Source organism: Phoxinus phoxinus, assembly GCF_949152265.1.
Source record: "Phoxinus phoxinus genome assembly, chromosome: 14".
Lineage (NCBI taxonomy): Eukaryota > Metazoa > Chordata > Actinopteri > Cypriniformes > Leuciscidae > Phoxinus > Phoxinus phoxinus.
In genome coordinates, this window is record NC_136889.1 from 435,507 (window position 1) to 458,006 (window position 22,500).

The 22,500-nt window shown below is 42.9% G+C and overlaps 1 protein-coding gene across 1 annotated transcript in view; it reads left to right on the plus strand.

Annotated features, from left to right (window-relative positions):
• The window catches only part of ptk7b (protein tyrosine kinase 7b), a 62,519-nt gene that overhangs the window by 969 nt on the left and 39,050 nt on the right, over window positions 1–22,500 (plus strand). Inside the window, exon 2 of the mRNA XM_079636292.1 lies at window positions 25–179. Within this exon, the coding sequence (XP_079492418.1) occupies window positions 71–179 (109 nt within the window). The 5' untranslated portion in view covers window positions 25–70. The remainder of the gene's footprint in view (window positions 1–24; window positions 180–22,500) is intronic.

The following is a 22,500-nucleotide window of genomic DNA, read 5'->3' on the forward strand; positions in this document are numbered from 1 at the left end:
TAACCGTCATTTCTGGGCACTTTGTGAACGCGTCTGACCTGCGCAGCTGCACCTGCGCGTCCCGGAAAACATGGACGGATCACCGGGGACCGACACCGAGAGGAGCTCCAGAACAACAACACGCCGGACACGGAGACCCGACGGGAGTCTGCGAGCCTTCTTCATCATGTGTTTCAAAGGTAACATCTTTTCACCTGGACACACACACACACACACACACACACACACACACACACACACACACACACACACTAGTTACCTGAGTCGGTCTGGATCATATGGAAGCCCATTTCCGCCACATGAGGAAAAAAATCATGTTTTGATGTTAAATCATAATTATGAAATTAATTATAAGTCGAAATGATGACATACTAATGACTTAATATGTCATTGTTCTGACTTGGTATGTCATAATTAAGATGATATTATTTTAAAATGTAAAAACAAATTGGTTACACTTTTTCAAGTTGACATTGTTACAGTGTAATTACATAAACAAGTGCAATAACTACATGTTTACTCCAGTTAGTTAGGGTTAAGGGTTAAGACTTGGTTTAGGGTTAGTTACTTGTAATTATGCGTAATTTACTGTTATTGCTATACATGTAACGTGTAACTACGTCACCTTAAAATTGTTACCAAAAAAGTAAGCGATTTAAATGATTCGAAATGATGAGATAAAAAGGTGAAATTATGACTTTTAAAGTCTTAATTTCGACTTTAATGTCAATTTCAACTTAGTATGTAATAAATTTCAACTTTTTATCTCATAAATGACAGTGTATAATTTCGATTTTTTTAAATGATTTTCAAAAGCATGATTTTTTCCTTATGTGAAATGGGCTTCTATAATAATAACGCATTTCTGTGTTTTCTCGTATTTTTCATTTGAAGGTTTCAGGAAGAGTTGAGCTGTGATGTTGAGATCTGAATTCATCATTTATTGGCCGCAGATGATCAGTGTTTGTGGAAATGAGCTTCAGATCTCCTGAATACTGATAGACTGTTTGTAAATGAACAGTCCAGATCCTGTATAAAGCTTTAATATCGTTCAGATGTCAGTTTTCAGCTGTGATTGAGCTGTCAGTGAGGATATCACATCACATAATCATATCATAACATAACATAACAGTATATATCATATCACAACACAACATCACTTCCCATGACGGAGGAAAGGCTGCTTCTCTCACACTGGGTGAGATGGTTTAACTCTGCAAGAAAGGAGAAGTAAACCGAGACGCATCATCTCTTTCATAACTCCTGTTGTTGTTTTTGTTGTTTGTGTTCCGTCAGCATCATGAGCCGGTGAGCGGCTGTTACCAGTGCATGTTGTGTTCAGCTCTGCTCATGCTCATGTGTGGTGTGTGTTATTGTAGAGATATGAAGCCTTCCGCCTCCAGAAGAACCTTTCATTATATTGCTTTCAACGGTGACGGGCCTCCTTTAAAAGCATTAAGTTGTGTGTGTGTGTGTGTGTGTGTGTGTGTGTGTGAGAGAGAGAGAGTGAGAGTGTGTGTGTGTGTGTGTGTGAATGTGTTTGTGTGAGAGAGTGAGAGTGTGTGTGTGTTTGTGTGAGAGAGTGGGAGTGTGTGTGTGTGTGTGTGTGTGTGAGAGAGTGGGAGTGTGTGTGTGTTTGTGTGTGTGTGTGTGTGTGAGAGTGGGAGTGTGTGTGTGTGTGAGAGAGAGAGAGTGAGAGTGTGTGTGTGTGTGTGTGAATGTGTTTGTGTGAGAGAGTGAGAGTGTGTGTGTGTTTGTGTGAGAGAGTGGGAGTGTGTGTGTGTGTGTGTGTGTGTGTGTGTGTGTGTGAGAGAGTGGGAGTGTGTGTGTGTTTGTGTGTGTGTGTGTGTGAGAGTGGGAGTGTGTGTGTGTGTGTGTGAGAGAGTGGGAGTGTGTGTGTGTGTGTGTGTGTGAGAGAGTGGGAGTGTGTGTGTGTGTGTGTGTGTGTGTGTGTGTGTGTGTGAGAGAGTGGGAGTGTGTGTGTGTTTGTGTGAGAGAGTGGGAGTGTGTGTGTGTGTGTGTGAGAGAGTGGGAGTGTGTGTGTGAATGTGTTTTTCATGCATGATCAGATTCCTCTCTCTCCGAGTTTTTGAGTTGCTGAACTCCAGTTTTATATTTCAGGGATTTTCTAACTGTGTTCCAGGGACGTCTGTGGAAAAGATTAGGGGGGAAAACAGAGAGATTAAATAGATTTAAATAATAACAGTACAGTGCTATAATAGTGAATTGATTTTTTTTAAAATAGAAATGAAATGTTTGACATGGGCTGCCCGCTAGCAGTCAGCTGAACGCTAGTCGACGAGAAGAGGCTCAGTCCAACACATTTTAATTAGTGGTTAGTTCCAGAAAACTCTAGAGGAAGTGTGGAAGTCTCGGAGTCCGTGACGGTCAGATCATTAAACGATGGTCCATGTGTCAGACTGGATATCCAGATGCCAAAAGCGAAAAGTAATACCTCATAAAGAGTCTACTTTTATTTGTGTACACTCACAACAACACAACTTGTGCTTTGGTAAAGGAAACAAACCGGATGCGCTGTCTCTGCGCCTCGGCCTCTGTGAAGCGCGTCACTAAAATTAATGGAAAATCATACTTTATACTTCCCTGACAGGCATGTTCTATATGTCTATAGAAAGCTTGACATGTCTACTTTAAAATGAACCAATTCAAATTTGAAAACAAATATTCTCAGATTATGTATCCGACTAAACGTGCATTTCTGTGGATAGAGTCGACTAATACTGCGGAGAATCGGCGTCTCCACGGCCGACACCGACTCAGAAAACATGAATCTGCCAATCAATTATTAACATGTCCTGTACGTCTCCTTGCTGTTCACAATCATCACTTTTCCTGTCAAGTCTTATGCTTGAGTGCTAATTCATATTTTAAAGGCTCAATATTATGGTTCTCTAATGTAGAGCAATGTCAGCACTGTATATTACATATTTAATGAAGATATTACATATATACCCCCCTCCCCCACTGTATATTTAATACAATTAATGTGAATGTGCAATTAGTCGACTATTCGCTTAAATGAATGACTACCGTAAATGAAGGTAGTTCATTTAGGTAGAAGGTACTTCGCTTAAATGAAGTCGACTAGAAAAATCTTTATTGGAGGAACCCCTACATTAACACATAACATTATTTTTCACTAACAATCGTGTCTTTATACATTAATATATTCCTGCCTTTTGAATTTTAGGATGGCTTTGCCTGTTTTATTGCCTTAACTCTGTCGTGTGTTAATATTCTAAACATATACACCGGTTGGTTTTAACATGAGATGATTGGTATTTCCCAGACGACCTGAACGCTGGATTCTCCTGTTATCTGGGAAATATGAGCAACATTCAAATATTTCCTCTCAGACTTCAGATCTGGTTTCCATGTGTGAGTTCACATCTATACGCCTCCTCCTCACAGGACACGAGCAGCCTGACGCCTTCATCATTTACATAAGCGTATGTGTGTGAGAGAGAGATTTTCATCAGGCAGCTGAGATATTAAACGCCACAATTAAGAGTCCACAATGAGACAATGCAGTTCAACCTTGGATTGGAAAACAGCCTGAGTAGAGGAAGAGAGCGTGAGTGAGGGATCGTGGAGTGATCCGCTCAAGCACTCCTTCGGGACAATCATGTGTGACTCCTGGCTTTAGCTTTTCAGACTAAATATTATACACTTAAGATCAGGGTCCGAAATTAACTTTTTGGCTCACCCGCCACGGGGATCGGTAGATGAAAAAATCCACCAGCCAAGCATATTTTTTACCGGCCAAAATAATAAACAGGCTTTTTGTGTCACATATACATTAATTTCAGAACATTTAATTGAGATAATAAGGTATTATGTTGAATACAAACATAAAAAATTGTCCAGAGCAAAATTTTAAATGTATAATAACAAAAAATCAATATATTAACAGAGCCCGTCTACGGAGAGCCTGTTCACTCCCTATTAAGTCCTATTGTACCGAATTTTGGTTGTAGTTCCACCAGAGTTCCACTGGGGGCGATCACCCCCGAGTGCAAAATGAATGGGAGTCTATGGGGCTAGACGGCTAAATTTGTCCCTTTCAGCCGATTGCCGTTGAGAAATCTCAGATTTGATTGTAGGTTTGGCAAGTTCAACATGGGTTATAGGTCGAAAATTGAATGAACGAGTACTTATGTCCTTTCGATTTCTTACAGGTTGAGTTGTTGTTGCCCATAACACGCTAGCATTCTGCTAATGAACGCTGATTGGTCAGTGAAGGACTGGTTACGACCAGAGATACCGCTTGATGGCATCGTGGTATCTGAAGCGGGAACAGAATGTATTCTATTATTCACGTGTGTTTACCTGTGTCAGCTGTGCTGGCGATGCCTCGAGAGAAAAGAAAGTGCAGAGCGCGAAAGCACCACAGTGACTAAAGGATTGCCGTAAAGCAGTATCTCTGGTCGTACGATGTGTATGACGTCATTGACATTTTGAAAGACTTTTTAAAGCAAATAAGTGACTCTAAAAAATCTAATACCCAGCAATGTGCAATTTCTTTGCATCTCCTTTCGAATACAACATTCAAATTACTAGACAAAAAATTATATCTTGAGAAAAGTGGATTTTGAGGGGTATAGCTCCATAGACCTCCATTCATTCTGCACTCGTCCTGTGAGCGCCCTCATATGGAATCAGAGTGGAACTGCAACCAGTCAGAAGCCGGAAGTGTAGCGAGAGTGAACCTTCTCCCCTTATTAGACATTCTCTGATATTAATTTAAACAGTAACACTAAGCTAATATTACAGAGCCATAGGAAAGCATGGAGCGCTTAATGTCAGATCAGCAGGCCTGTTATTTACTGTATTACACACTTATTTTGAGGTAAACCAAAAGCTGAACAAAATCTGAGAAATAACCAATACTGGCCCACATCTGCTAAATAGTCTTTAAAAACGACCTACAAAAACACTAGTCTAGACTCTAGCTACAGGGGAAACATGTTCACTTAAGGCGGGCGTACGCGGTGAGATGTCTGCTGTTACGAGCTCGCGGATGATCGCTTCATTCGGGAGAAATCGAGTGGAAATTGGTGATGCTCGCGGCTGTGAGAGGAATTACATTGAATGCTCGAAAAACATTGAATTATAGAAGTCGATAATTTATTATGTGAATGCTAGGTCAAAGAGATGTGTCTTTAAAGGGGCTATGTGGAGTTTTCAGCGGCATCTAGCGGTGATGTTTCAGATTGCAACCAATACGTTTACAAGCGAGTGCTAGTACGCATGCTTTCTTTGTTTTTTATTATTATGTGGAGTTTGTGTTGGAGTCTGTGTTGTGCTGGTCGTTTCTTAGTATTAGCAGACTCCATGTCATACAGTTGCAGTGTCGCCGCTGTTGAGTGCAGTCAGTAGACGAGGCGAGAGGCGAGACGCTCGGGAGCGCGCATGCAGGGCTCAGTCACGGCACTGGATTTTGCGGCAAATCCGACCCGGAGCTTCACATAGAAATAGGAATACTTGCTTTCAGAGGTAATAGCAAAACCCGCCAAGTGGATCATTTTATTGTGAGGTTACAACCCCTTCACACACAGGCAATAAAAAATGGATTCATTTTTGTAGGCTCCACATTAATCTAGCTGTGAACTGACAGAGTGTGTCTGCTTCCCGGACAATGTTAGGAAGACTGTTCCAGAGTTTCGGTGCTAAATAGGAAAAGGATCTACCGCCAGCAGTCGATTCTGATATTCTAGGTATTATTAACTGGCCGGAGTTGTGAGATGGCAGTAGACGTGAAGGACTATAATGCGTTAAGAGCTCGCTCAAGTACTGCGGAGATAAACCATTTAGTGCTTTGTAAGTAATCAGCAATATTTTAAAATTTATACGATGTTTAATAGGCAGCCAATGCAGTGTTGACAGAACGGGGCTAATATGGTCATACTTCCTGGTTCTGGTAAGAACTCGAGCGGCTGCGTTTTGAACCAGCTGTAGTTTGTTTGTTAAGCGTGCAGGGCAACCACCCAGTAGAGCATTACAATAATCTAGCCTTGAGCTCATGAGCTCAGTGGCTCCAGTGACAGTAGGGGCGGGGTCAGGAGCTCAGTGGCTCCAGTGACAGTAGGGGCGGGGTCAGTAGCTCAGTGGCTCCAGTGACAGTAGGGGCGGGGTCATGAGCTCAGTAGCTCCAGTGACAGTAGGGGCGGGGTCAGGAGCTCAGTGGCTCCAGTGACAGTAGGGGCGGGGTCATGAGCTCAGTGGCTCCAGTGACAGTAGGGGCGGGGTCAGGAGCTCAGTGGCTCCAGTGACAGTAGGGGCGGGGTCAGTAGCTCAGTGGCTCCAGTGACAGTAGGGGCGGGGTCAGTAGCTCAGTGGCTCCAGTGACAGTAGGGGCGGGGTCATGAGCTCAGTGGCTCCAGTGACAGTAGGGGCGGGGTCAGGAGCTCAGTGGCTCCAGTGACAGTAGGGGCGGGGTCAGGAGCTCAGTGGCTCCAGTGACAGTAGGGGCGGGGTCAGGAGCTCAGTGGCTCCAGTGACAGTAGGGGCGGGGTCATGAGCTCAGTAGCTCCAGTGACAGTAGGGGCGGGGTCAGGAGCTCAGTGGCTCCAGTGACAGTAGGGGCGGGGTCAGGAGCTCAGTGGCTCCAGTGACAGTAGGGGCGGGGTCAGGAGCTCAGTGGCTCCAGTGACAGTAGGGGCGGGGTCAGGAGCTCAGTGGCTCCAGTGACAGTAGGGGCGGGGTCATGAGCTCAGTAGCTCCAGTGACAGTAGGGGCGGGGTCAGGAGCTCAGTGGCTCCAGTGACAGTAGGGGCGGGGTCAGGAGCTCAGTGGCTCCAGTGACAGTAGGGGCGGGGTCAGGAGCTCAGTGGCTCCAGTGACAGTAGGGGCGGGGTCAGGAGCTCAGTGGCTCCAGTGACAGTAGGGGCGGGGTCAGGAGCTCAGTGGCTCCAGTGACAGTAGGGGCGGGGTCAGGAGCTCAGTGGCTCCAGTGACAGTAGGGGCGGGGTCAGGAGCTCAGTGGCTCCAGTGACAGTAGGGGCGGGGTCAGTAGCTCAGTGGCTCCAGTGACAGTAGGGGCGGGGTCAGGAGCTCAGTGGCTCCAGTGACAGTAGGGGCGGGGTCAGGAGCTCAGTGGCTCCAGTGACAGTAGGGGCGGGGTCAGGAGCTCAGTGGCTCCAGTGACAGTAGGGGCGGGGTCAGTAGCTCAGTGGCTCCAGTGACAGTAGGGGCGGGGTCAGGAGCTCAGTGGCTCCAGTGACAGTAGGGGCGGGGTCAGTAGCTCAGTGGCTCCAGTGACAGTAGGGGCGGGGTCAGGAGCTCAGTGGCTCCAGTGACAGTAGGGGCGGGGTCAGTAGCTCAGTGGCTCCAGTGACAGTAGGGGCGGGGTCAGGAGCTCAGTGGCTCCAGTGACAGTAGGGGCGGGGTCAGTAGCTCAGTGGCTCCAGTGACAGTAGGGGCGGGGTCAGTAGCTCAGTGGCTCCAGTGACAGTAGGGGCGGGGTCAGTAGCTCAGTGGCTCCAGTGACAGTAGGGGCGGGGTCAGTAGCTCAGTGGCTCCAGTGACAGTAGGGGCGGGGTCAGTAGCTCAGTGGCTCCAGTGACAGTAGGGGCGGGGTCAGTAGCTCAGTGGCTCCAGTGACAGTAGGGGTGGGGTCAGGAGCTCCTGTTTCCTGGTCCAGTGCGAGCCACTGTTTTAGTCCCGCACAAAAAATCCTTAACAAAACAACGGTGATAAAATGTTTAACGGTCTAACTCCACAATTCAGTATTTCACAGTTCACAGTCTTTGTAATGTGGTTTAGCAATACATTTCTAACATTTATAATGTGTTTAGAATTTTTTTCACGATTGCCTTTACAGGGACTTTAAGGTCCTTGCACACTGTCTGTGTAAGGAGTCTGCTGTGAGTCTGACATTTTCGTATGCGTCATTCGGCGGCTCTGAATTGTCCAAACACCTCTCAGAATGCTTGAGCTACGGGTGCGGAAAACGCAGAAAATTGAACCCGATCCGATATTTTTTTATGACGGACGAAAGTTTCGGAGGCAGTGTGTAAATGTGATTGACTCAATGTGAGGAGTATTTATTTTTGAACGTGCGATTAAACCTTGTGATTAAAATGTTTTGCCTTTTTAAAATTCTATACATCTTTTCTAAAACATTTTCACATATCCTTAAAATGCTTCGCTGATACTACACTCCAATTCTCACGCCAGTAAAGCTGAACTGATTTTAATTGAAATTAATTGAAAAAAAAAAAAACTCCAGATAAACAAACTAGTGAGTGTAATGGACTAACTGTTGTCAGAGGTCATGTGATCTCATAATCATGTCACATAATCATTCACTCCATCCCCCGCTTCTGTCACCATCCGTGTGTGTGTGTGTGTGTGTTTATGTTGTAACCCATATTTCATATCTGCGCTACAGCTGCCCCCCCACACACTCTTCTCACGCAATGGCTCTCAATCCCAACAACACACACTCTCGCTGATTCCAGCGCTCGCAAAACACGGATTATAGTCGGACAGCTTTATGATTCGGGGCAGATTTACACGACCTGTGACCCTGAGAGGGATGATCTCGCTCTGTGTCGGGTCTAAGTAGCGATGCTCCGCTATTCGTATCGGCCAATAAAAGCAATTAATTACCTTCACTATCGACCAATTCTTTAAAACAGCCAATGATCAGGGCCGATGATATCCTGTCACTCAGAAGCGGGCCGGAAACGTGTGTGTAGAAAATGTCTGGTGTTGAATGTATTTAAACTGTTTGGTTACTTTACTTACATTCTTCAAAATATCTTCTTTTGTGTTCAGCAGAAGACAGGAGTGTTGAGGGAGAGTAAATGATGACCTGTGCCTTTAATAACTGGTGATCTCAGTGAATTTGCCTCGACTTATCAAGATGTCACATGCATTCTTCTGTGAAACTGAGTAACTCAACATATGATTCTGTGTCTCCGGCTCTGAGCTCAGGCTGTTCTGTTGCCGTACTCCTGCTGTCAGACAGCGCTCGCGTGATAGAAGAGAGAGTAGTGTTGTGTAACGTGTCATCACTTTTTTTTCCAGACAGCGCTCGCTGGATAGAAGAGAGAGTAGTGTGTGTGTGACAGTGAGTGCAGTGAGGTTTCTTTCATTTCTCCATCTTTTAATTTTCACTTTTTGTGCATCATCTCGGTTACTGCTGATGCCACTGCTGGTGTAGGAGTGAGAGAGCCGTGTGTGTGTGTGTGTGTGTGTGTGTGTGTGTGTGTGTGTGTGTGTGTGTGTGTGATGGGTAGGGCCTATAAAAAAATAGGGAACATGTAAACACCGCTTCACCGAGCCACAGCGCCCCCTCATCAGGCAGCACATAAGAGAAAAAGAGAAAAGGCACGGACTTACTAATTACGAAACTTCGATGTGGTTGAACAGGTGAAACAGTCAAACATTAAACTTTAAAATTACTTCAAAAACGATGTACACTAATATCTCATAGGCTACGAGTTCTGAAGGAAGAGGACCGCGTCGAGAGTGGATGTTTCAGCGCGTCCTCTGACTGCGGTGTTGTGACTGATATAGCGCACGCGGGAGCTCATGCACAAAACAGTTCTGTAAAATGATATATGATCAAATAAAAATGATTCATATATAATTTTTCAGTACTGTTTTGCGCGTGTGCTCCCGCGTGCGCTATATCCAGGGCTCCAGACTAACTTTTTTCCCTAGGAGCACAGTGGCCCCTAACTGAACATTTTAGGAGCACAACCAGGAAATTTAGGAGCACACACCGTAAATCAGCATACTAACCAAATATTCACATTTCTACTAATTTCCAGTGTATTACTAATAAATACTTTGATAATAGATGCAGCAATTACAATGGCTTTGCGCTCTGATTTAACGTTACAGCCTCTTGTCTTCTAAAAGCAACCGGCAGTTGATTTATTAACACCGCATACTCTATGCTGGAGGATAAGATTGTTATTAAAAAGAGTATTGTGTTTAAACTGTGAAGTGTCTGCACTGTCGGCAAACTTCGTGTTCCCCGCAGTTATGGGGTAGCGACTGCAACATTCACAGTTCATGGAGTTCGTCTCCTTACAGCACTACCTCCACCAGCTGAATTCTCACCGCCAGTCTTACCGAAGATGGTGGTTCAGCCTTTTACACCACTAAAACCTCTCTCTCTGAATCATCATCCGACTGTGGCACTGCTCTAGGGCTGCAACGTTTCAAATAGCTCACGGACACGGTTCAGTTTGTATCACGGTTTTAGGTTCACGGTGTCGGTATGATTTCGGTGTTATGTTCAGGGGGAAAAAAGACTACTGTCAAAAAAATTAAGAAATAATCTACCCACAAGCAAAAGCACAAATAAATACATACAATAGAGAAAAGATAGCCTAGCCTACTAATAAAATAAAATATGCTTTTCAGGTCTAACATTAGTTTTCAGGTACAGAAATTGAATTAAATAATCAAATGTAAAATAACATTGCATATTTGACTGTATAAATTAAAGATGAATCCTTATTAAAGTTATAAAAGCTATTTAATTCAGAGCTGATTCAGTAGGCCTACACCGATGCTGTGAGTGTCTTTCTTCATACATGTTCACTTAAGGCATAACAGAGACTATGTCTGCTAGGATACTCATCAAGACGGACACGTTGACATACTTTTTGTGTGAATTTGTACATTCAAGAGCAAGACTTGAAAGATAATATTTGTGCGCTGTCCGAGATGAGTAACCTACGCATACACACAGACACGCGCGCGCACACACACACACTCCCACACACACACACACACACACACACACACACGCGCGCGCGCACAAATCTACACGCGAGTTCTCTTTCACGTCTTGCTCTTGAATGTTTGCATTGGCAACATAAATGAGTTTAGTTTAAACACCGATGGTAACGTCTGCAGTTCAGGTCTCGCCTGCGCTCGTGCGCGATCAACTCCCGGGTGATGACGGCGTAAATGACAGGTCATGTTCGAGCATTTGGCACTCACATTGAACAATGCACAAAGAGTAATCGTTTTCTTCACGTTTTTTTATTATTATCGCTGTTGTAATGTTTTATTTGAGAAGCCAGCAAGTGAATTTAACTGGCACAGTAGCCGCAGGTCGGAAGAACGAGTCAATAGTTCGCTTGCTCGTGGCTCAGACGCACATAGCAGGTTGTGATATTTGTCTCCGTCTCCTTCCTACAGACGTTTAAACGCGCGCTCGATTATCTCTAGGACCCTCCTCCTCCACACATTAGCCACTCACAGTGGCCATTCCCTATTCTTCTCGCACTGCCACACATTCCGGATTCATTGATAAGCCCCTTCCACGTTTAACGTGTAAAAAAAAAAAGAAAGAAAAAAAAGGGACAAATTTACTGGTCGCAAATGTGCGGCTGGATGTAAAATTCAGTCGCACACACTCAAATTTTGGTCAGTCTGGAGCCCTAATATCAGTCACAACACCGCAGTCAGAGGACGGTGGCGCACGTAGGCTTCTTTCTCTCGCGCGCGCTCATCTAATTACGATCACAAGCACACGGCACGCAAACTGTATATCTGTACAGCCTACAGTTTTCCTTACAAACCCGAACCGAGGCTATTCATTAAACATTAACCCGGACCCGAATCCAGAGAGTTTTTCAGGACCCGTCGGGCTCGGGTCGGGCAGCAGAACTCTACTTTACATAAATACTATTTTCTACTTAAAAAAATATAATTTCGTTATTTAAATAACCCGACTATGCTTCATCCGGGCTTTCCATCGTCCATCGGCACAGCCCTACAGGGGACAGAACACAGTATAAACCATTACATCTGTGGAGAGCCCACCATCAGATAGTGAACCTGTGTGTGTGTGTGTGTGTGTGTGTGTGTGTGTGTGTGTGTGTGTGTGTGTGTGTGTGTGTGTGTGTGTGTGTGTGTGTGTCCTCAATGACATCATTTAAAGGAATGTTTGGGGTTCATCATAACAAGCTCACAGTAATCAGGAAACACGGTTCTGAGAGTGCAGAATGAGGAAGTGCAGACACAGTAGCTCTCGCTGTCTGAACCCCTGCCTGACTCCCACAGGGGGGATGATGCCAACCGCAGTATTCAGGACAATTTACAACAACTAGATTTTACTGAAGAATTCCTTCCCTGTGTTCACTCCCACTGGTGTGATGATGGTGCTGATGTACAGTAGCTCAGGGTTTAATCACTCATCTCTGCCAAATAAACATGTTCCTGTCTGGGCCCGGAGTCAGCCGTTAGCAGCATCTTCCTGTGAGGTCGGTCTGATGTTAGCGGTTAACCTTTGACCTCAGGACTCTGATCCGTTCTGACGAGACGCTCAGGAAAGCGCTTGCGTGGAGTTTCTGACGCAGGAACTGAGATCAAGGTCTCGTGGATGGAGAATCCGTATAGAGCGGGAACGCTGGTTTCCTGTGTGGACAGGAAGTGATGTGGAGGAAGTCCTGCAGCTGTGGCCAGTTGTTTGTCTGTGTGGCAGATGGCCTCATAACTCATAACTCATAACTTACACTAGTTCAGCTACAGACTTCATCACAGTCAACAATGTGTCAGTGTGAGTTTGTGATTGGTGCGAATGAGATTCTTTATAAGTGTGTGTGTGTATGAATGCATGCATGTGTTAGTGAGAGTGTGTGTGTGTGTGTGTGTGTGTGTGTGTGTGTGTGTGTGTGTGTGTGTGTGTGTGTGTGTGTGTGTGTGTGTGTGTGTGTGTGTGTGTGTGTGTGTGTGTGACTGGGATATTGGTTCAGACCTGTCACTCTGTGTTCTCAGTTTTTAGGTTGGATTTAAAAAAATTGGATTCTGTGCATCTTTCCTTGTACAACTCCAACGCTTTCACTGTAAACACACACTGTTTATTTAGAGAAATTGAAACTGATGTATTTAAAAATGTACCAACTTGAATGTATTTTAGAATATTGGACATAAATGTGTTTGTTCTTCACTTCGGTCTCACCATGAAGACGGTCTTGTTGATGACATGGGCTTAAAAATAAATAAATAGGTTAACATTTAACTTTTTAATTAAAGAAATGTTCAATAGCTAGAAGTAACCCAGACTTTATTTGAGAAGTTAAATATTAGCAAGTGTCCGTCTGAGCACGAGGTATTTGAGCCCAGAATGCCCTGCAGTTTACATCGGCACTGCTCCTCCTGAACTGCAGTCGCACCGGTGTCACACCGCATCAATCATGAGCAACATTAATCATAAATGGCATTAATCATAAATGGCATTAATCATGAGCAAATGTCCCCTGTGGAAGAAGGTGTTCTCAGATTTTGCTGAACGCTGAAGAGTCGTAATGTGACAAAAACACAGATTTATGACACTAAACGTTTCTCATCTGAGCTTTACATGAGATATTTCTGAATAATCACGAAGCCTGTTCATATAAACATCTGATCAAAGAGCTTTAAACTATTCAGTAAAGTATTAAAAATCCTAACGGTAATGATTTACAGGTGCACATCATTATTGTGTTAATAATGTTGAAGAGAATAAGTTCCTCTTGCAGCTTCTCTTCTCTGATGATGTGGGCGGGGCTATAACCTGTCACTCACATGAGATCAGCCAATAGCTAACCACAACCATCCAATCAGTCCCCCACAGACACAGTCAAGCTCCGCCCACATGTGTTCATGAGATTGATCCATATAATGCAGAACTCAGTTTGATTAATGCAGAGTAACGCTGGGAATTCTCCGTTCACATCAGGGCCCTCATTTATAAATCTGTGCGTAGGATCGTTACTAAAAGTGTTCGTGCGCCCGAAAGCCAATAATGGCGTACGCAAAAAAATATTCAGACTTATAAAACCGTGCGTACGCCAGAACCTGCGCAGGATTCACTTTATAAATCCCACTCAGCGGAAGATTGTGAACATACGTCTCCTCCCCGAAATAACCATATATGAGCTTACAACGCCTAGTTTTACTATGTCCTCATCTGCATATCATTTGCATATGATTATTCATCCACGTGATAACATGTTTAACGGTACACGACATTAGGAAAATATGAAATACGGATGTGCTGTCACATTACATTAATAAAAATCATTTAGTAGCCTATCCTTGCCTTGTTTTGCAATAAATAAATCAAATAGTGTAAAATATATTTCAGAGAAAGTTTTTCTCAATCTTTTCCACTGGCCAAATAGTATTTTTAATTTATTTATATTTGTAATGGAAACATAGATAATGTTGTGCATTATGTTTGCACAATCTGCTATTATCATGATAAGCATTATCTCTGTAGTTAAAACATTAAAACACAGCATGCCAAAGGAAAAGTGTTCAAAAGCATTGCATCCACAACCAATATTTATAGGCTATCTTTTGAATAGGCCTAGGCTATATATATATATATATATATTATTATTATTATTTTTAGTAAATTTCATGTAGTTTAAGTGTTTGACTCCATTAATGAGATTAATCTAAATGTTTATATCAGAAATAAAGCATAGTTTAAATCATTATTTTATTTAAACTGTTATTGTGAATGTGAACATGCACTGTAGCCTATTTATGATTAGGACTCATAATGAAGATTTACAGTTTTACTTCATCTGCTGTTAGATATATGCGTCTGTTTCACTAACGGCCCAACGTGCTCGCTGGCGCGGACATTTAAGGTGTGGATATTTCCTTCAAGTGATAGGCTTGGTGAGTGAAATTATATTTGTAGCTATTATCTTTCTGTATATGTATAATTTTATTTCGATTTTCTGTCTAAAAGTGAGCAAAAAGACATTTAACTCCAGCTCACCATCGGTGTCGCCAAACTGCTCCGTCTCCAAAATGTGCGTACGCATGGGTCAGAGTTTGCGTGGAGGTGCGCATATTTTCACCACGTCAAGTTTTTCTTTATAAATCCCACCTTTTGCGCAGGAACTGGCGTACGCATGTTTTCAGCCCCGTTTTGTGCGTACGCAAGCTTTATAAATGAGGCCCCTGGTCTGTCACTGGGTAACTGGTCCTGTCAGACTGTGATGTCGAGAGCGCAGACATCCAGATTAACATCCAGTCCTGTCACGCACGTCACTTCTCCTGAACGCAGACTCATGTTCTGAACAGCAGGAGGGAGAACACACGACTGTGTGTGTGTGTGTGTTCGAGTGTGTGTGTGTGTGTGTGTGTTCGAGTGTGTGTGTTCGAGTGTGTGTGTGTGTGTGTGTGTGTTCGAGTGTGTGAGTGTGTGTGTGTGAATGTCCTGCTGTTTACAAGCCTGACTGATCCAGAATCACACACAGCCACATGTGACGATAATGCCATTATTATTTCCATAATGTTGTAAAATTCATCAATTATGAAAGAATTTTGAAACACATTAGATCTTAACTGATATTGTCAGTGCAGTCGATATCAATAATAATATTGAATATTAATTTTCTATTAAAGTCCTCATGAAAGTGAAGTTGTGCTGGTCTTCTCTCCTCTAGTGTGCCGTATATCGAGAAGCGCTTCCGGAACCAGAACACATGTGGGCGGGGCTTGACTGTGTCTGTGGGGAACTGATTGGATGGTTGTGGTTTGCTATTGGCTGATCTCATGTGAGTGACAGGTTGGACATTAAGACTCCGTGAATAGTTTTGTCCATGAATGTGCTGTAGTTCATAAACACACAGGAATCTTTACATCTGAAGTGTGTGTTTTTCTCTGCGCTGGAGCGTGTGTGTGTGTGTGTGTGGACACTGAACAGCTGAAACACACTCTTAATGACTGCTAAACAAACCTCTCGCTCACTGGACGCTCGAGTCTCTCTCTGTTTAACTTCTAATGACAGAGACGGACGCTTTCATTGGTTTAATTCATTCATAAACTCAAATAGGATACATTTATAGGATATAGGATATTGTTTGTTTTATTATATATAGATCATGACAAACGTGTAATAATGTGCACTGATGATGAATCGATCACAATAAGATCAGGAACATCAATTAGCCTAATGAATAAAGTCGATGGCTTTATAATGAAGATCCGTGATTTATGTTGCATATTGGGCCATATATCTATTGAAGCTTTAGAGTTTATATCTCACAATTCTGAGAAGAAAAGTCTGATATAAAGATATATTTTTAAAGAAAAAGTGAGATATATATATTACTTTTTCTTTTTCTTTTTCCATGGTGGAAACTAGAGATGCACCGATTACAATTTCCGGCCAGAGTTCGACCTCCCGGTTCCGATTATACCACTTTACAGCACACACAGATGTTTATGTGCTATATATATTTTTTTATAGAACATAATTTACCCAAACGTGAGGCTGATGTTGCGCGGTGCTAATCATGCGCGCCGAGTGCATTTGACCGGCATAAAATCGTCCGGCCGCCGCTCGTGCCGATCACGTGTAATTCGGCTAATTCCGGTCACCAGCCGACCAATCGGTGCATCTCTAGTGGAAACATGCTTCCATGTGCATCAGATGCCAAACCGGACACACTGCTCGCGCCGCAAGGCTTCACGGTTGCTCTAGTAAACCCTCGGCTGATGTGTGATGGCATGTTTTATGTATTTGGGTCAAGCTGTATTTCAGTCATAAACTCTGTCATGTTGAACAGAGAGCTCATGGGAGATTGATCCAGACACACAGGCTTCTCCTCTGGTCCGTGAACTGGCATGTGTGGTCCAGAGCGGGGATTGCGAGTGTGTTGGTGTGTGTTGCAGCGGACTGACCTCTGGCTGGGAGAACACGACTAATCCACTTTACACACGTGTAATCTCATTATCTGTGTAACGCGACACTGGAGCAACACTTCAGCTGTGTGTCTGAAGCACTCAGTGTTGGCCAATGGGTCACATGACATCATCCAGATGTATTGTGTGTTGCTTTATTATTTTAACACAGATTTACTCAGTCTATTTTATGTCACACGGGTCAGACGCTAGATCATGTCTTCAGTGGCTTGTGTGTGTTTGCTCTCGCTCTGCTTTAGTAAGTAGGGCTGCAATCTCCCAGTCGACTAGTCGATTTATAGCTCGATGCGTTCTGGCTCCACCAAAATTCCGATTTTTTGCCGTGTTAATGTCGTCAGGTGGAAAGCACTAATTGCTGATGGGGTGTTTTCAGAGCACCCCTGTGTCACAGGTAACAGCCTGTCTTCAGAACTCCCCCCTGTTTTCACTTCTTTTGGATTAGCCCGACCCACTGGAGCGCAAGTGACCCTTCGCAGGGAGCTTGATTGACAGGTGATCTGACCAATCATACTTCGCCATCCGCCATTTTGTCCGACACAGCAGTCAGGAGAGTTAGCAGATGAACATGGGAGGATGTGAGCTTGAGAAGCGGAGTGTACTGACGTCTTTCCGCGGTTAAAACAACATTCCTTCTGATGTTCATTCATGTTTATTTGAGGCTATAAATGAACTGAATGTGAAGATAATAAAGATATTGTTTGATAAGTGAGATCTCTGATTGCATTCCTGGAAAACCAAAAACAGTGGAACTAGGTTTTCCAGCATCTGTACGAACCCTGTTGTTGAAGCGAGACAGGATTATGTCTGACATGCGATCTGTAGTGTGTGTGTGTGTGTGTGTGTGTGTGTGTGCTCATATCTACAGTAGCTGAAGGGAAACATGCCACGGCGTGTCTCTGGAGGAGGAGAGGCCTGTCAGGAGCGCTTCAGTTTTACTTTGATAAAAAATAATCACGATAAATGTCAAATCTGTATTTCTTTCAAGTTTTAAGGCAGATTTTTGCTCCTAAGTTAAAGTTGTAGAAGCCAGACCGTTAATTGTGCATGTAACTCATGTTTATTGTCAGAAAATGACAAACACTTTGAACTTTTACAAGAAACACTACATCTAACAGGTTTATGTCCCGTTGATGACGCGCATCTCCAGCTGCAGGATTAATAGCATTACATGTTATTTCTCTGAGAAATGCACGTTTGACAGTTGCTTGAGTTGGGATACAGATATACATATATATATATAATTAATTACCAAAAAAAAAGAAAAAAAGAACAACCTCATTTTTATATGGTAAAATTTAAATATTCTGACTTTGTGAGTTTTATTAAAATTAACTATTGGTCTTTCATAGTATCATATATTTAGACCATGATAACCACCATTCAGCACCTTAATATAACGGTCAAATGTAACTATTATTTGTATAAAAACAGTAGCCTAAACCATTTATTATCTAGTAATCACAAAATACTGTAATTATATTCCATTACTGCTTTAATACATGTCTACATTAATAAAATCCCCACATTTCTGCCACATTAGTGTTACTACAGTACATCATGTAAAGGATGGAGATTCGAGATTGGAGTATTTTCGTTCCGCTTTTACCGCATAAACATTAAATCGAACTCTTGTTATTGTTTCATTGAGGAAAATTATATTGCGATAATTATTGTTATCGTTTTATCGCCCCGCTCTAGTTTTGCTAGTTAGAGTCAAATCTGTGTTATTAGGTGTGTTTATATTTCTGCCAATCGGAGAGAATCTAATCTCATTTCAGATTCTAAAAGTTATTTATACGAACCCTAAATGTTGCAATCCAGTTCACATATTAATCTGTGTGTGTATTACAATCCAGTTCACATATTAATCTGTGTGTGTATTAAAATCCAGTTCACATATTAATCTGTGTGTGTATTACAAGTATTTTGAACAAAACTTCAGTTTGTCTGTTGAAAAACAAGCTAGTCACTTAAGCTACAGCAAGTTTAATTGTAATTTTAGCCCGATGGCTAATCTAAAGGAGCTGTGTATGTCACGGAGAGTCTCATCCACTGACTCCTTCATAAACATGCACATCACTGATAGGTACATTTGAGAATATGTTATTTGAATGATTGTTTTCATATTGATGAGATATTTCAGGTTCTGGCTGCTGTAAATCTTCTCCCGTCTCTTCATGTCTTCAGTTCCTGAGTTTACCATGGAACAGATCCAGTAAAACATGACATTACTGGGATCATTATTGATCTTCTCAGAAGCTTGAGCTAACGTGAGCATGTTGCTCCAGTGACAGATCCAGACAGAAAACGACTGCGCCAGGACACTGTGAACTCTGTGTGCGTGACGGTGTGTGTTCTGCATGTGGGTCAGTCGTACACACAGATTCCGGAGGTGTGTGTTCAGGCGACCCATCTTCCCCTTCGAGACGTCAGGCGTCCGCTTGTGTTCTGAAGCACAGAGAGCTCTGCCTCCACATTCGATATGTTTGTCTTTCAGACTCACAGTTCTCTCACACACACACACACACACACACACCGAGGCTGTGATTGACAGACTAATAAACCGTTAAGAGGACGTTTTGTCAAGCGTCCAGTGCGACTTAATCCCGTGAATGAAGTCTTTCTCTGCTGGGATTAGAGAGGAGGTGTGGGAACGCTTCGGTTTAACCCCTTCCTGACTCACGTTCCCATGCGCTGCAGCGATGATGTGTCCTGTGAGGATGATTACTCATGGATCACGGTGATCATGTGCTCCTCTAATGAGCTCGTCAGTCGGGTCTCGTTAGGCAGGATCAACCTGTCCATCACCCCCAGATCTCCACTTACTCCTTCTCCCCTGGGCTTCACAACATTAAAGGGAGAGTTCACTTTGAAATTAAATGTTGGTGTGTTTTATCTTACCTGAAGTGCATCCAAGATGTCGGTGTCTTTGTCTCCGCAGTAGTTTCAATTTTTATATTTTTAGGTCAAGCCGTTCTTATCTGTCAGTCATATAATGCAGGTCTATAGGCACTGTCTCCAAGAGCATGCAGAGAAAAGTCCACATTACACAATTCCCCATCGTAAGTGCACACTGATGGCCTAAGCTCGCGCGAACTCATCCGGGAGTGTTGAGTTTTCACTTATTATATATAGTATAATGTGTGTAAGTGCAGTTTGATGATGAACACTGATAGCGAGCGAGACCAGTGCGGCGTCTGTGTTTTATTGTGTTCATCTGTTAAGTGTGTGTCCTCTGAAAGCAGACAAGTGGAGCGTGACCGTGGAGAGATGTGTGTGTGTGTGTGTTCCTGTCAGGTCAGATATGTGTCCGCTCTCTGGATGTGAAGGAACACAAAACGCGCAGTGTCTGAAACGCCGTCTCTCGCTGGCTAGTCAAGCTCCAGTTAGCACTAATGTTTAAGAAGGCTGGCCTGTCCTGTGTGTCCAGCAGGAACGTGTGTGTGTGTGTGTGTGTGTGTGTGTGTGTGTGTGTGTGTGTGTGTGTGTGTGTGACAGCTTTGTCACAGCAGAAACAATGTAAGATTTGTTAAGATTGTAGTTAAGCTGTTAAGTAGGGCATATTGTGACGTTTACTAGCACGACCCCACCGCTGTGACCGCCGCTTATACTGGGAGATTCTGCTAACGGAAATGTGTTCTAACAGTGTTTGCTAACCTCATCAAGTTATGAAAACATGATTTATCAATGTTCTTTGAATGTTTATAACATCCAGTTTTTGAACCTTCAAACATTATAGAAACGTTACTTTGGATGTTCTCTGAAAGTCTAGTAACACTGTATGTGAGTGTCCTTGTTACGTGTGTTACATGTACTTACCGTAGTAATAACAGTAAATGATGCATTACACACAACTGACCCTCAGCCAAACCCTAACCCTGCAGTGAGAACATGTAGTTTAATTTCATCCGTACAGTAATCAAAGACTCAACACACAGGAGTATTATTATGAATATGATTGGCTATTTCTCTAATGGAAGATTGTGGTCAACCGATAAACACATCAGCTTTATTTCTACAGCGCTTTACACGACACACAGTGAGTCAGCTTCACAGTAATAATCAGCAGAATTACATGTTAATGTTGCAAAATTCATCAATTATGAAACAAATTCAGTCCAGCTGTACAGAAGACAGTTATTGTTCAGATCAACGGCGCTTTAATCTGAGTGTAGATCAGGAACAGGGTTAAAGGTGTTTGCTGTTATAAATTAAATAAACTGTTATATTTAACGTTGTAAGAAATACTACCGAAATCGAATCAAATGTAAAATTAAAACACTGTATAGTCGTCACTGAATGCTGTAAATATTGATTCACATTAAAGATTTATTTATTTATTAACATTAATGAAACGGATGGCAACAGTTTATGAGGCTGCTGTCCCTTTAATAATGAATGCACGGATATAGTATATATTATGATTTTTTTACGGCCAGACAAATACTTTGGTGAGGTAAATTTGTAAAGAAAGACTATAATTGCTGCGATTATTTATCACAACTTAAAATCCAACATTGTTTCAACTTTAAAAAGTAAGTGTTCATGCTTGACTTAAAATATTAAGTTTAGTTAACTTTAGTTTAGTTTAGTTAAGTTGGATATTTAAGTTATCTCAACAAATTTTAAGTTATAACAGAGATTCAGGGTTTAGAAGTTTACACGGAGTTGATCATGTGTTTCAGAAACAATCCACCGCTTGCACCAGATCCTGTTCAGAGTGTGTGTTCTCCAGCAAACACTGTTCTCTGTAGAACGGTGTCGTGTTAGCGGCCGCTAAGTTAATAACTAATGATCTTTACAGCGGAAGTGAATCAATCACAACTAACTTCATCTGGACAGTAACTTTACTCTCGAGCTGCTGTAAAGCTGAATACTCTCTGTGGTCCGTCACTGAGATCCGGGATTCCTCCGCTCGTTAGGCTTCGAGATGCTAATTCTCCATGACTAATCCTCTCTGTGTGTGTGTGTCAGGAGCCGTCTCTGCACAGCGGTGTGTGTGTGTGTGTGTGGCTCTATTAGCCCTGGGTTTAGCCCTAAAAAGTCTTTTTTGTGACATTTATAATAAAGCTGATAAATAATGCATTATTTCCTTCGTCTGAGACTCTTCAGAGACACACGGTTCAACATGAGGGTTATGAATTGCTTGAAATATGATTGAAATCACTTAAAAAAAGAAAATGACAGATCAGTGCAACACAAGTCTGTCACATCGGCTACATAACACTATCCTGAGAACATTATAATTGTGTGTTTGGGACATGGCTTTTAATGGTTAACTTGCTTTTGTAATCAGGCTCTCAAATTAGATAAAAACTTTGAGTTAGATTTATCGGCCTATAATATCGGTTATCGGCTTTCAAATATAAAGAAGTATCGGCATCGACCTAAATGTTCATATCGGTGCATCCCTAAATGTAGTTATTTTGTGTTATTTTAATACCGGAATTTTAGGAACGCGTGTCTCCGGGCGCCGGCTGCTGGAGTGCACATGTCAGAGAGATTAAAGCACTGGCTGGTGAAGTTGTTACTGAGGGGAAAGTGAGAGCATTACTGTGACACTGCTCTCGGCTTCCTCCTGACCCAGTTCCTCCTCCCGCTGGGACACCGCTGCACATCTGCAGTTCACCACGATCAGACGCTAATGGGAGCCGGGACTAACATCTAAATATTAGACGACTTCCCATTACAGCGCTTCATAAGTTCAGTGATCAGCCAGTCTTCACGAGCACAGGCTGTCTGGTCCACTAAAGCCCGGTGTGGACGGGATCAGCTCTGCAAGGGTGGGTGGAGTAA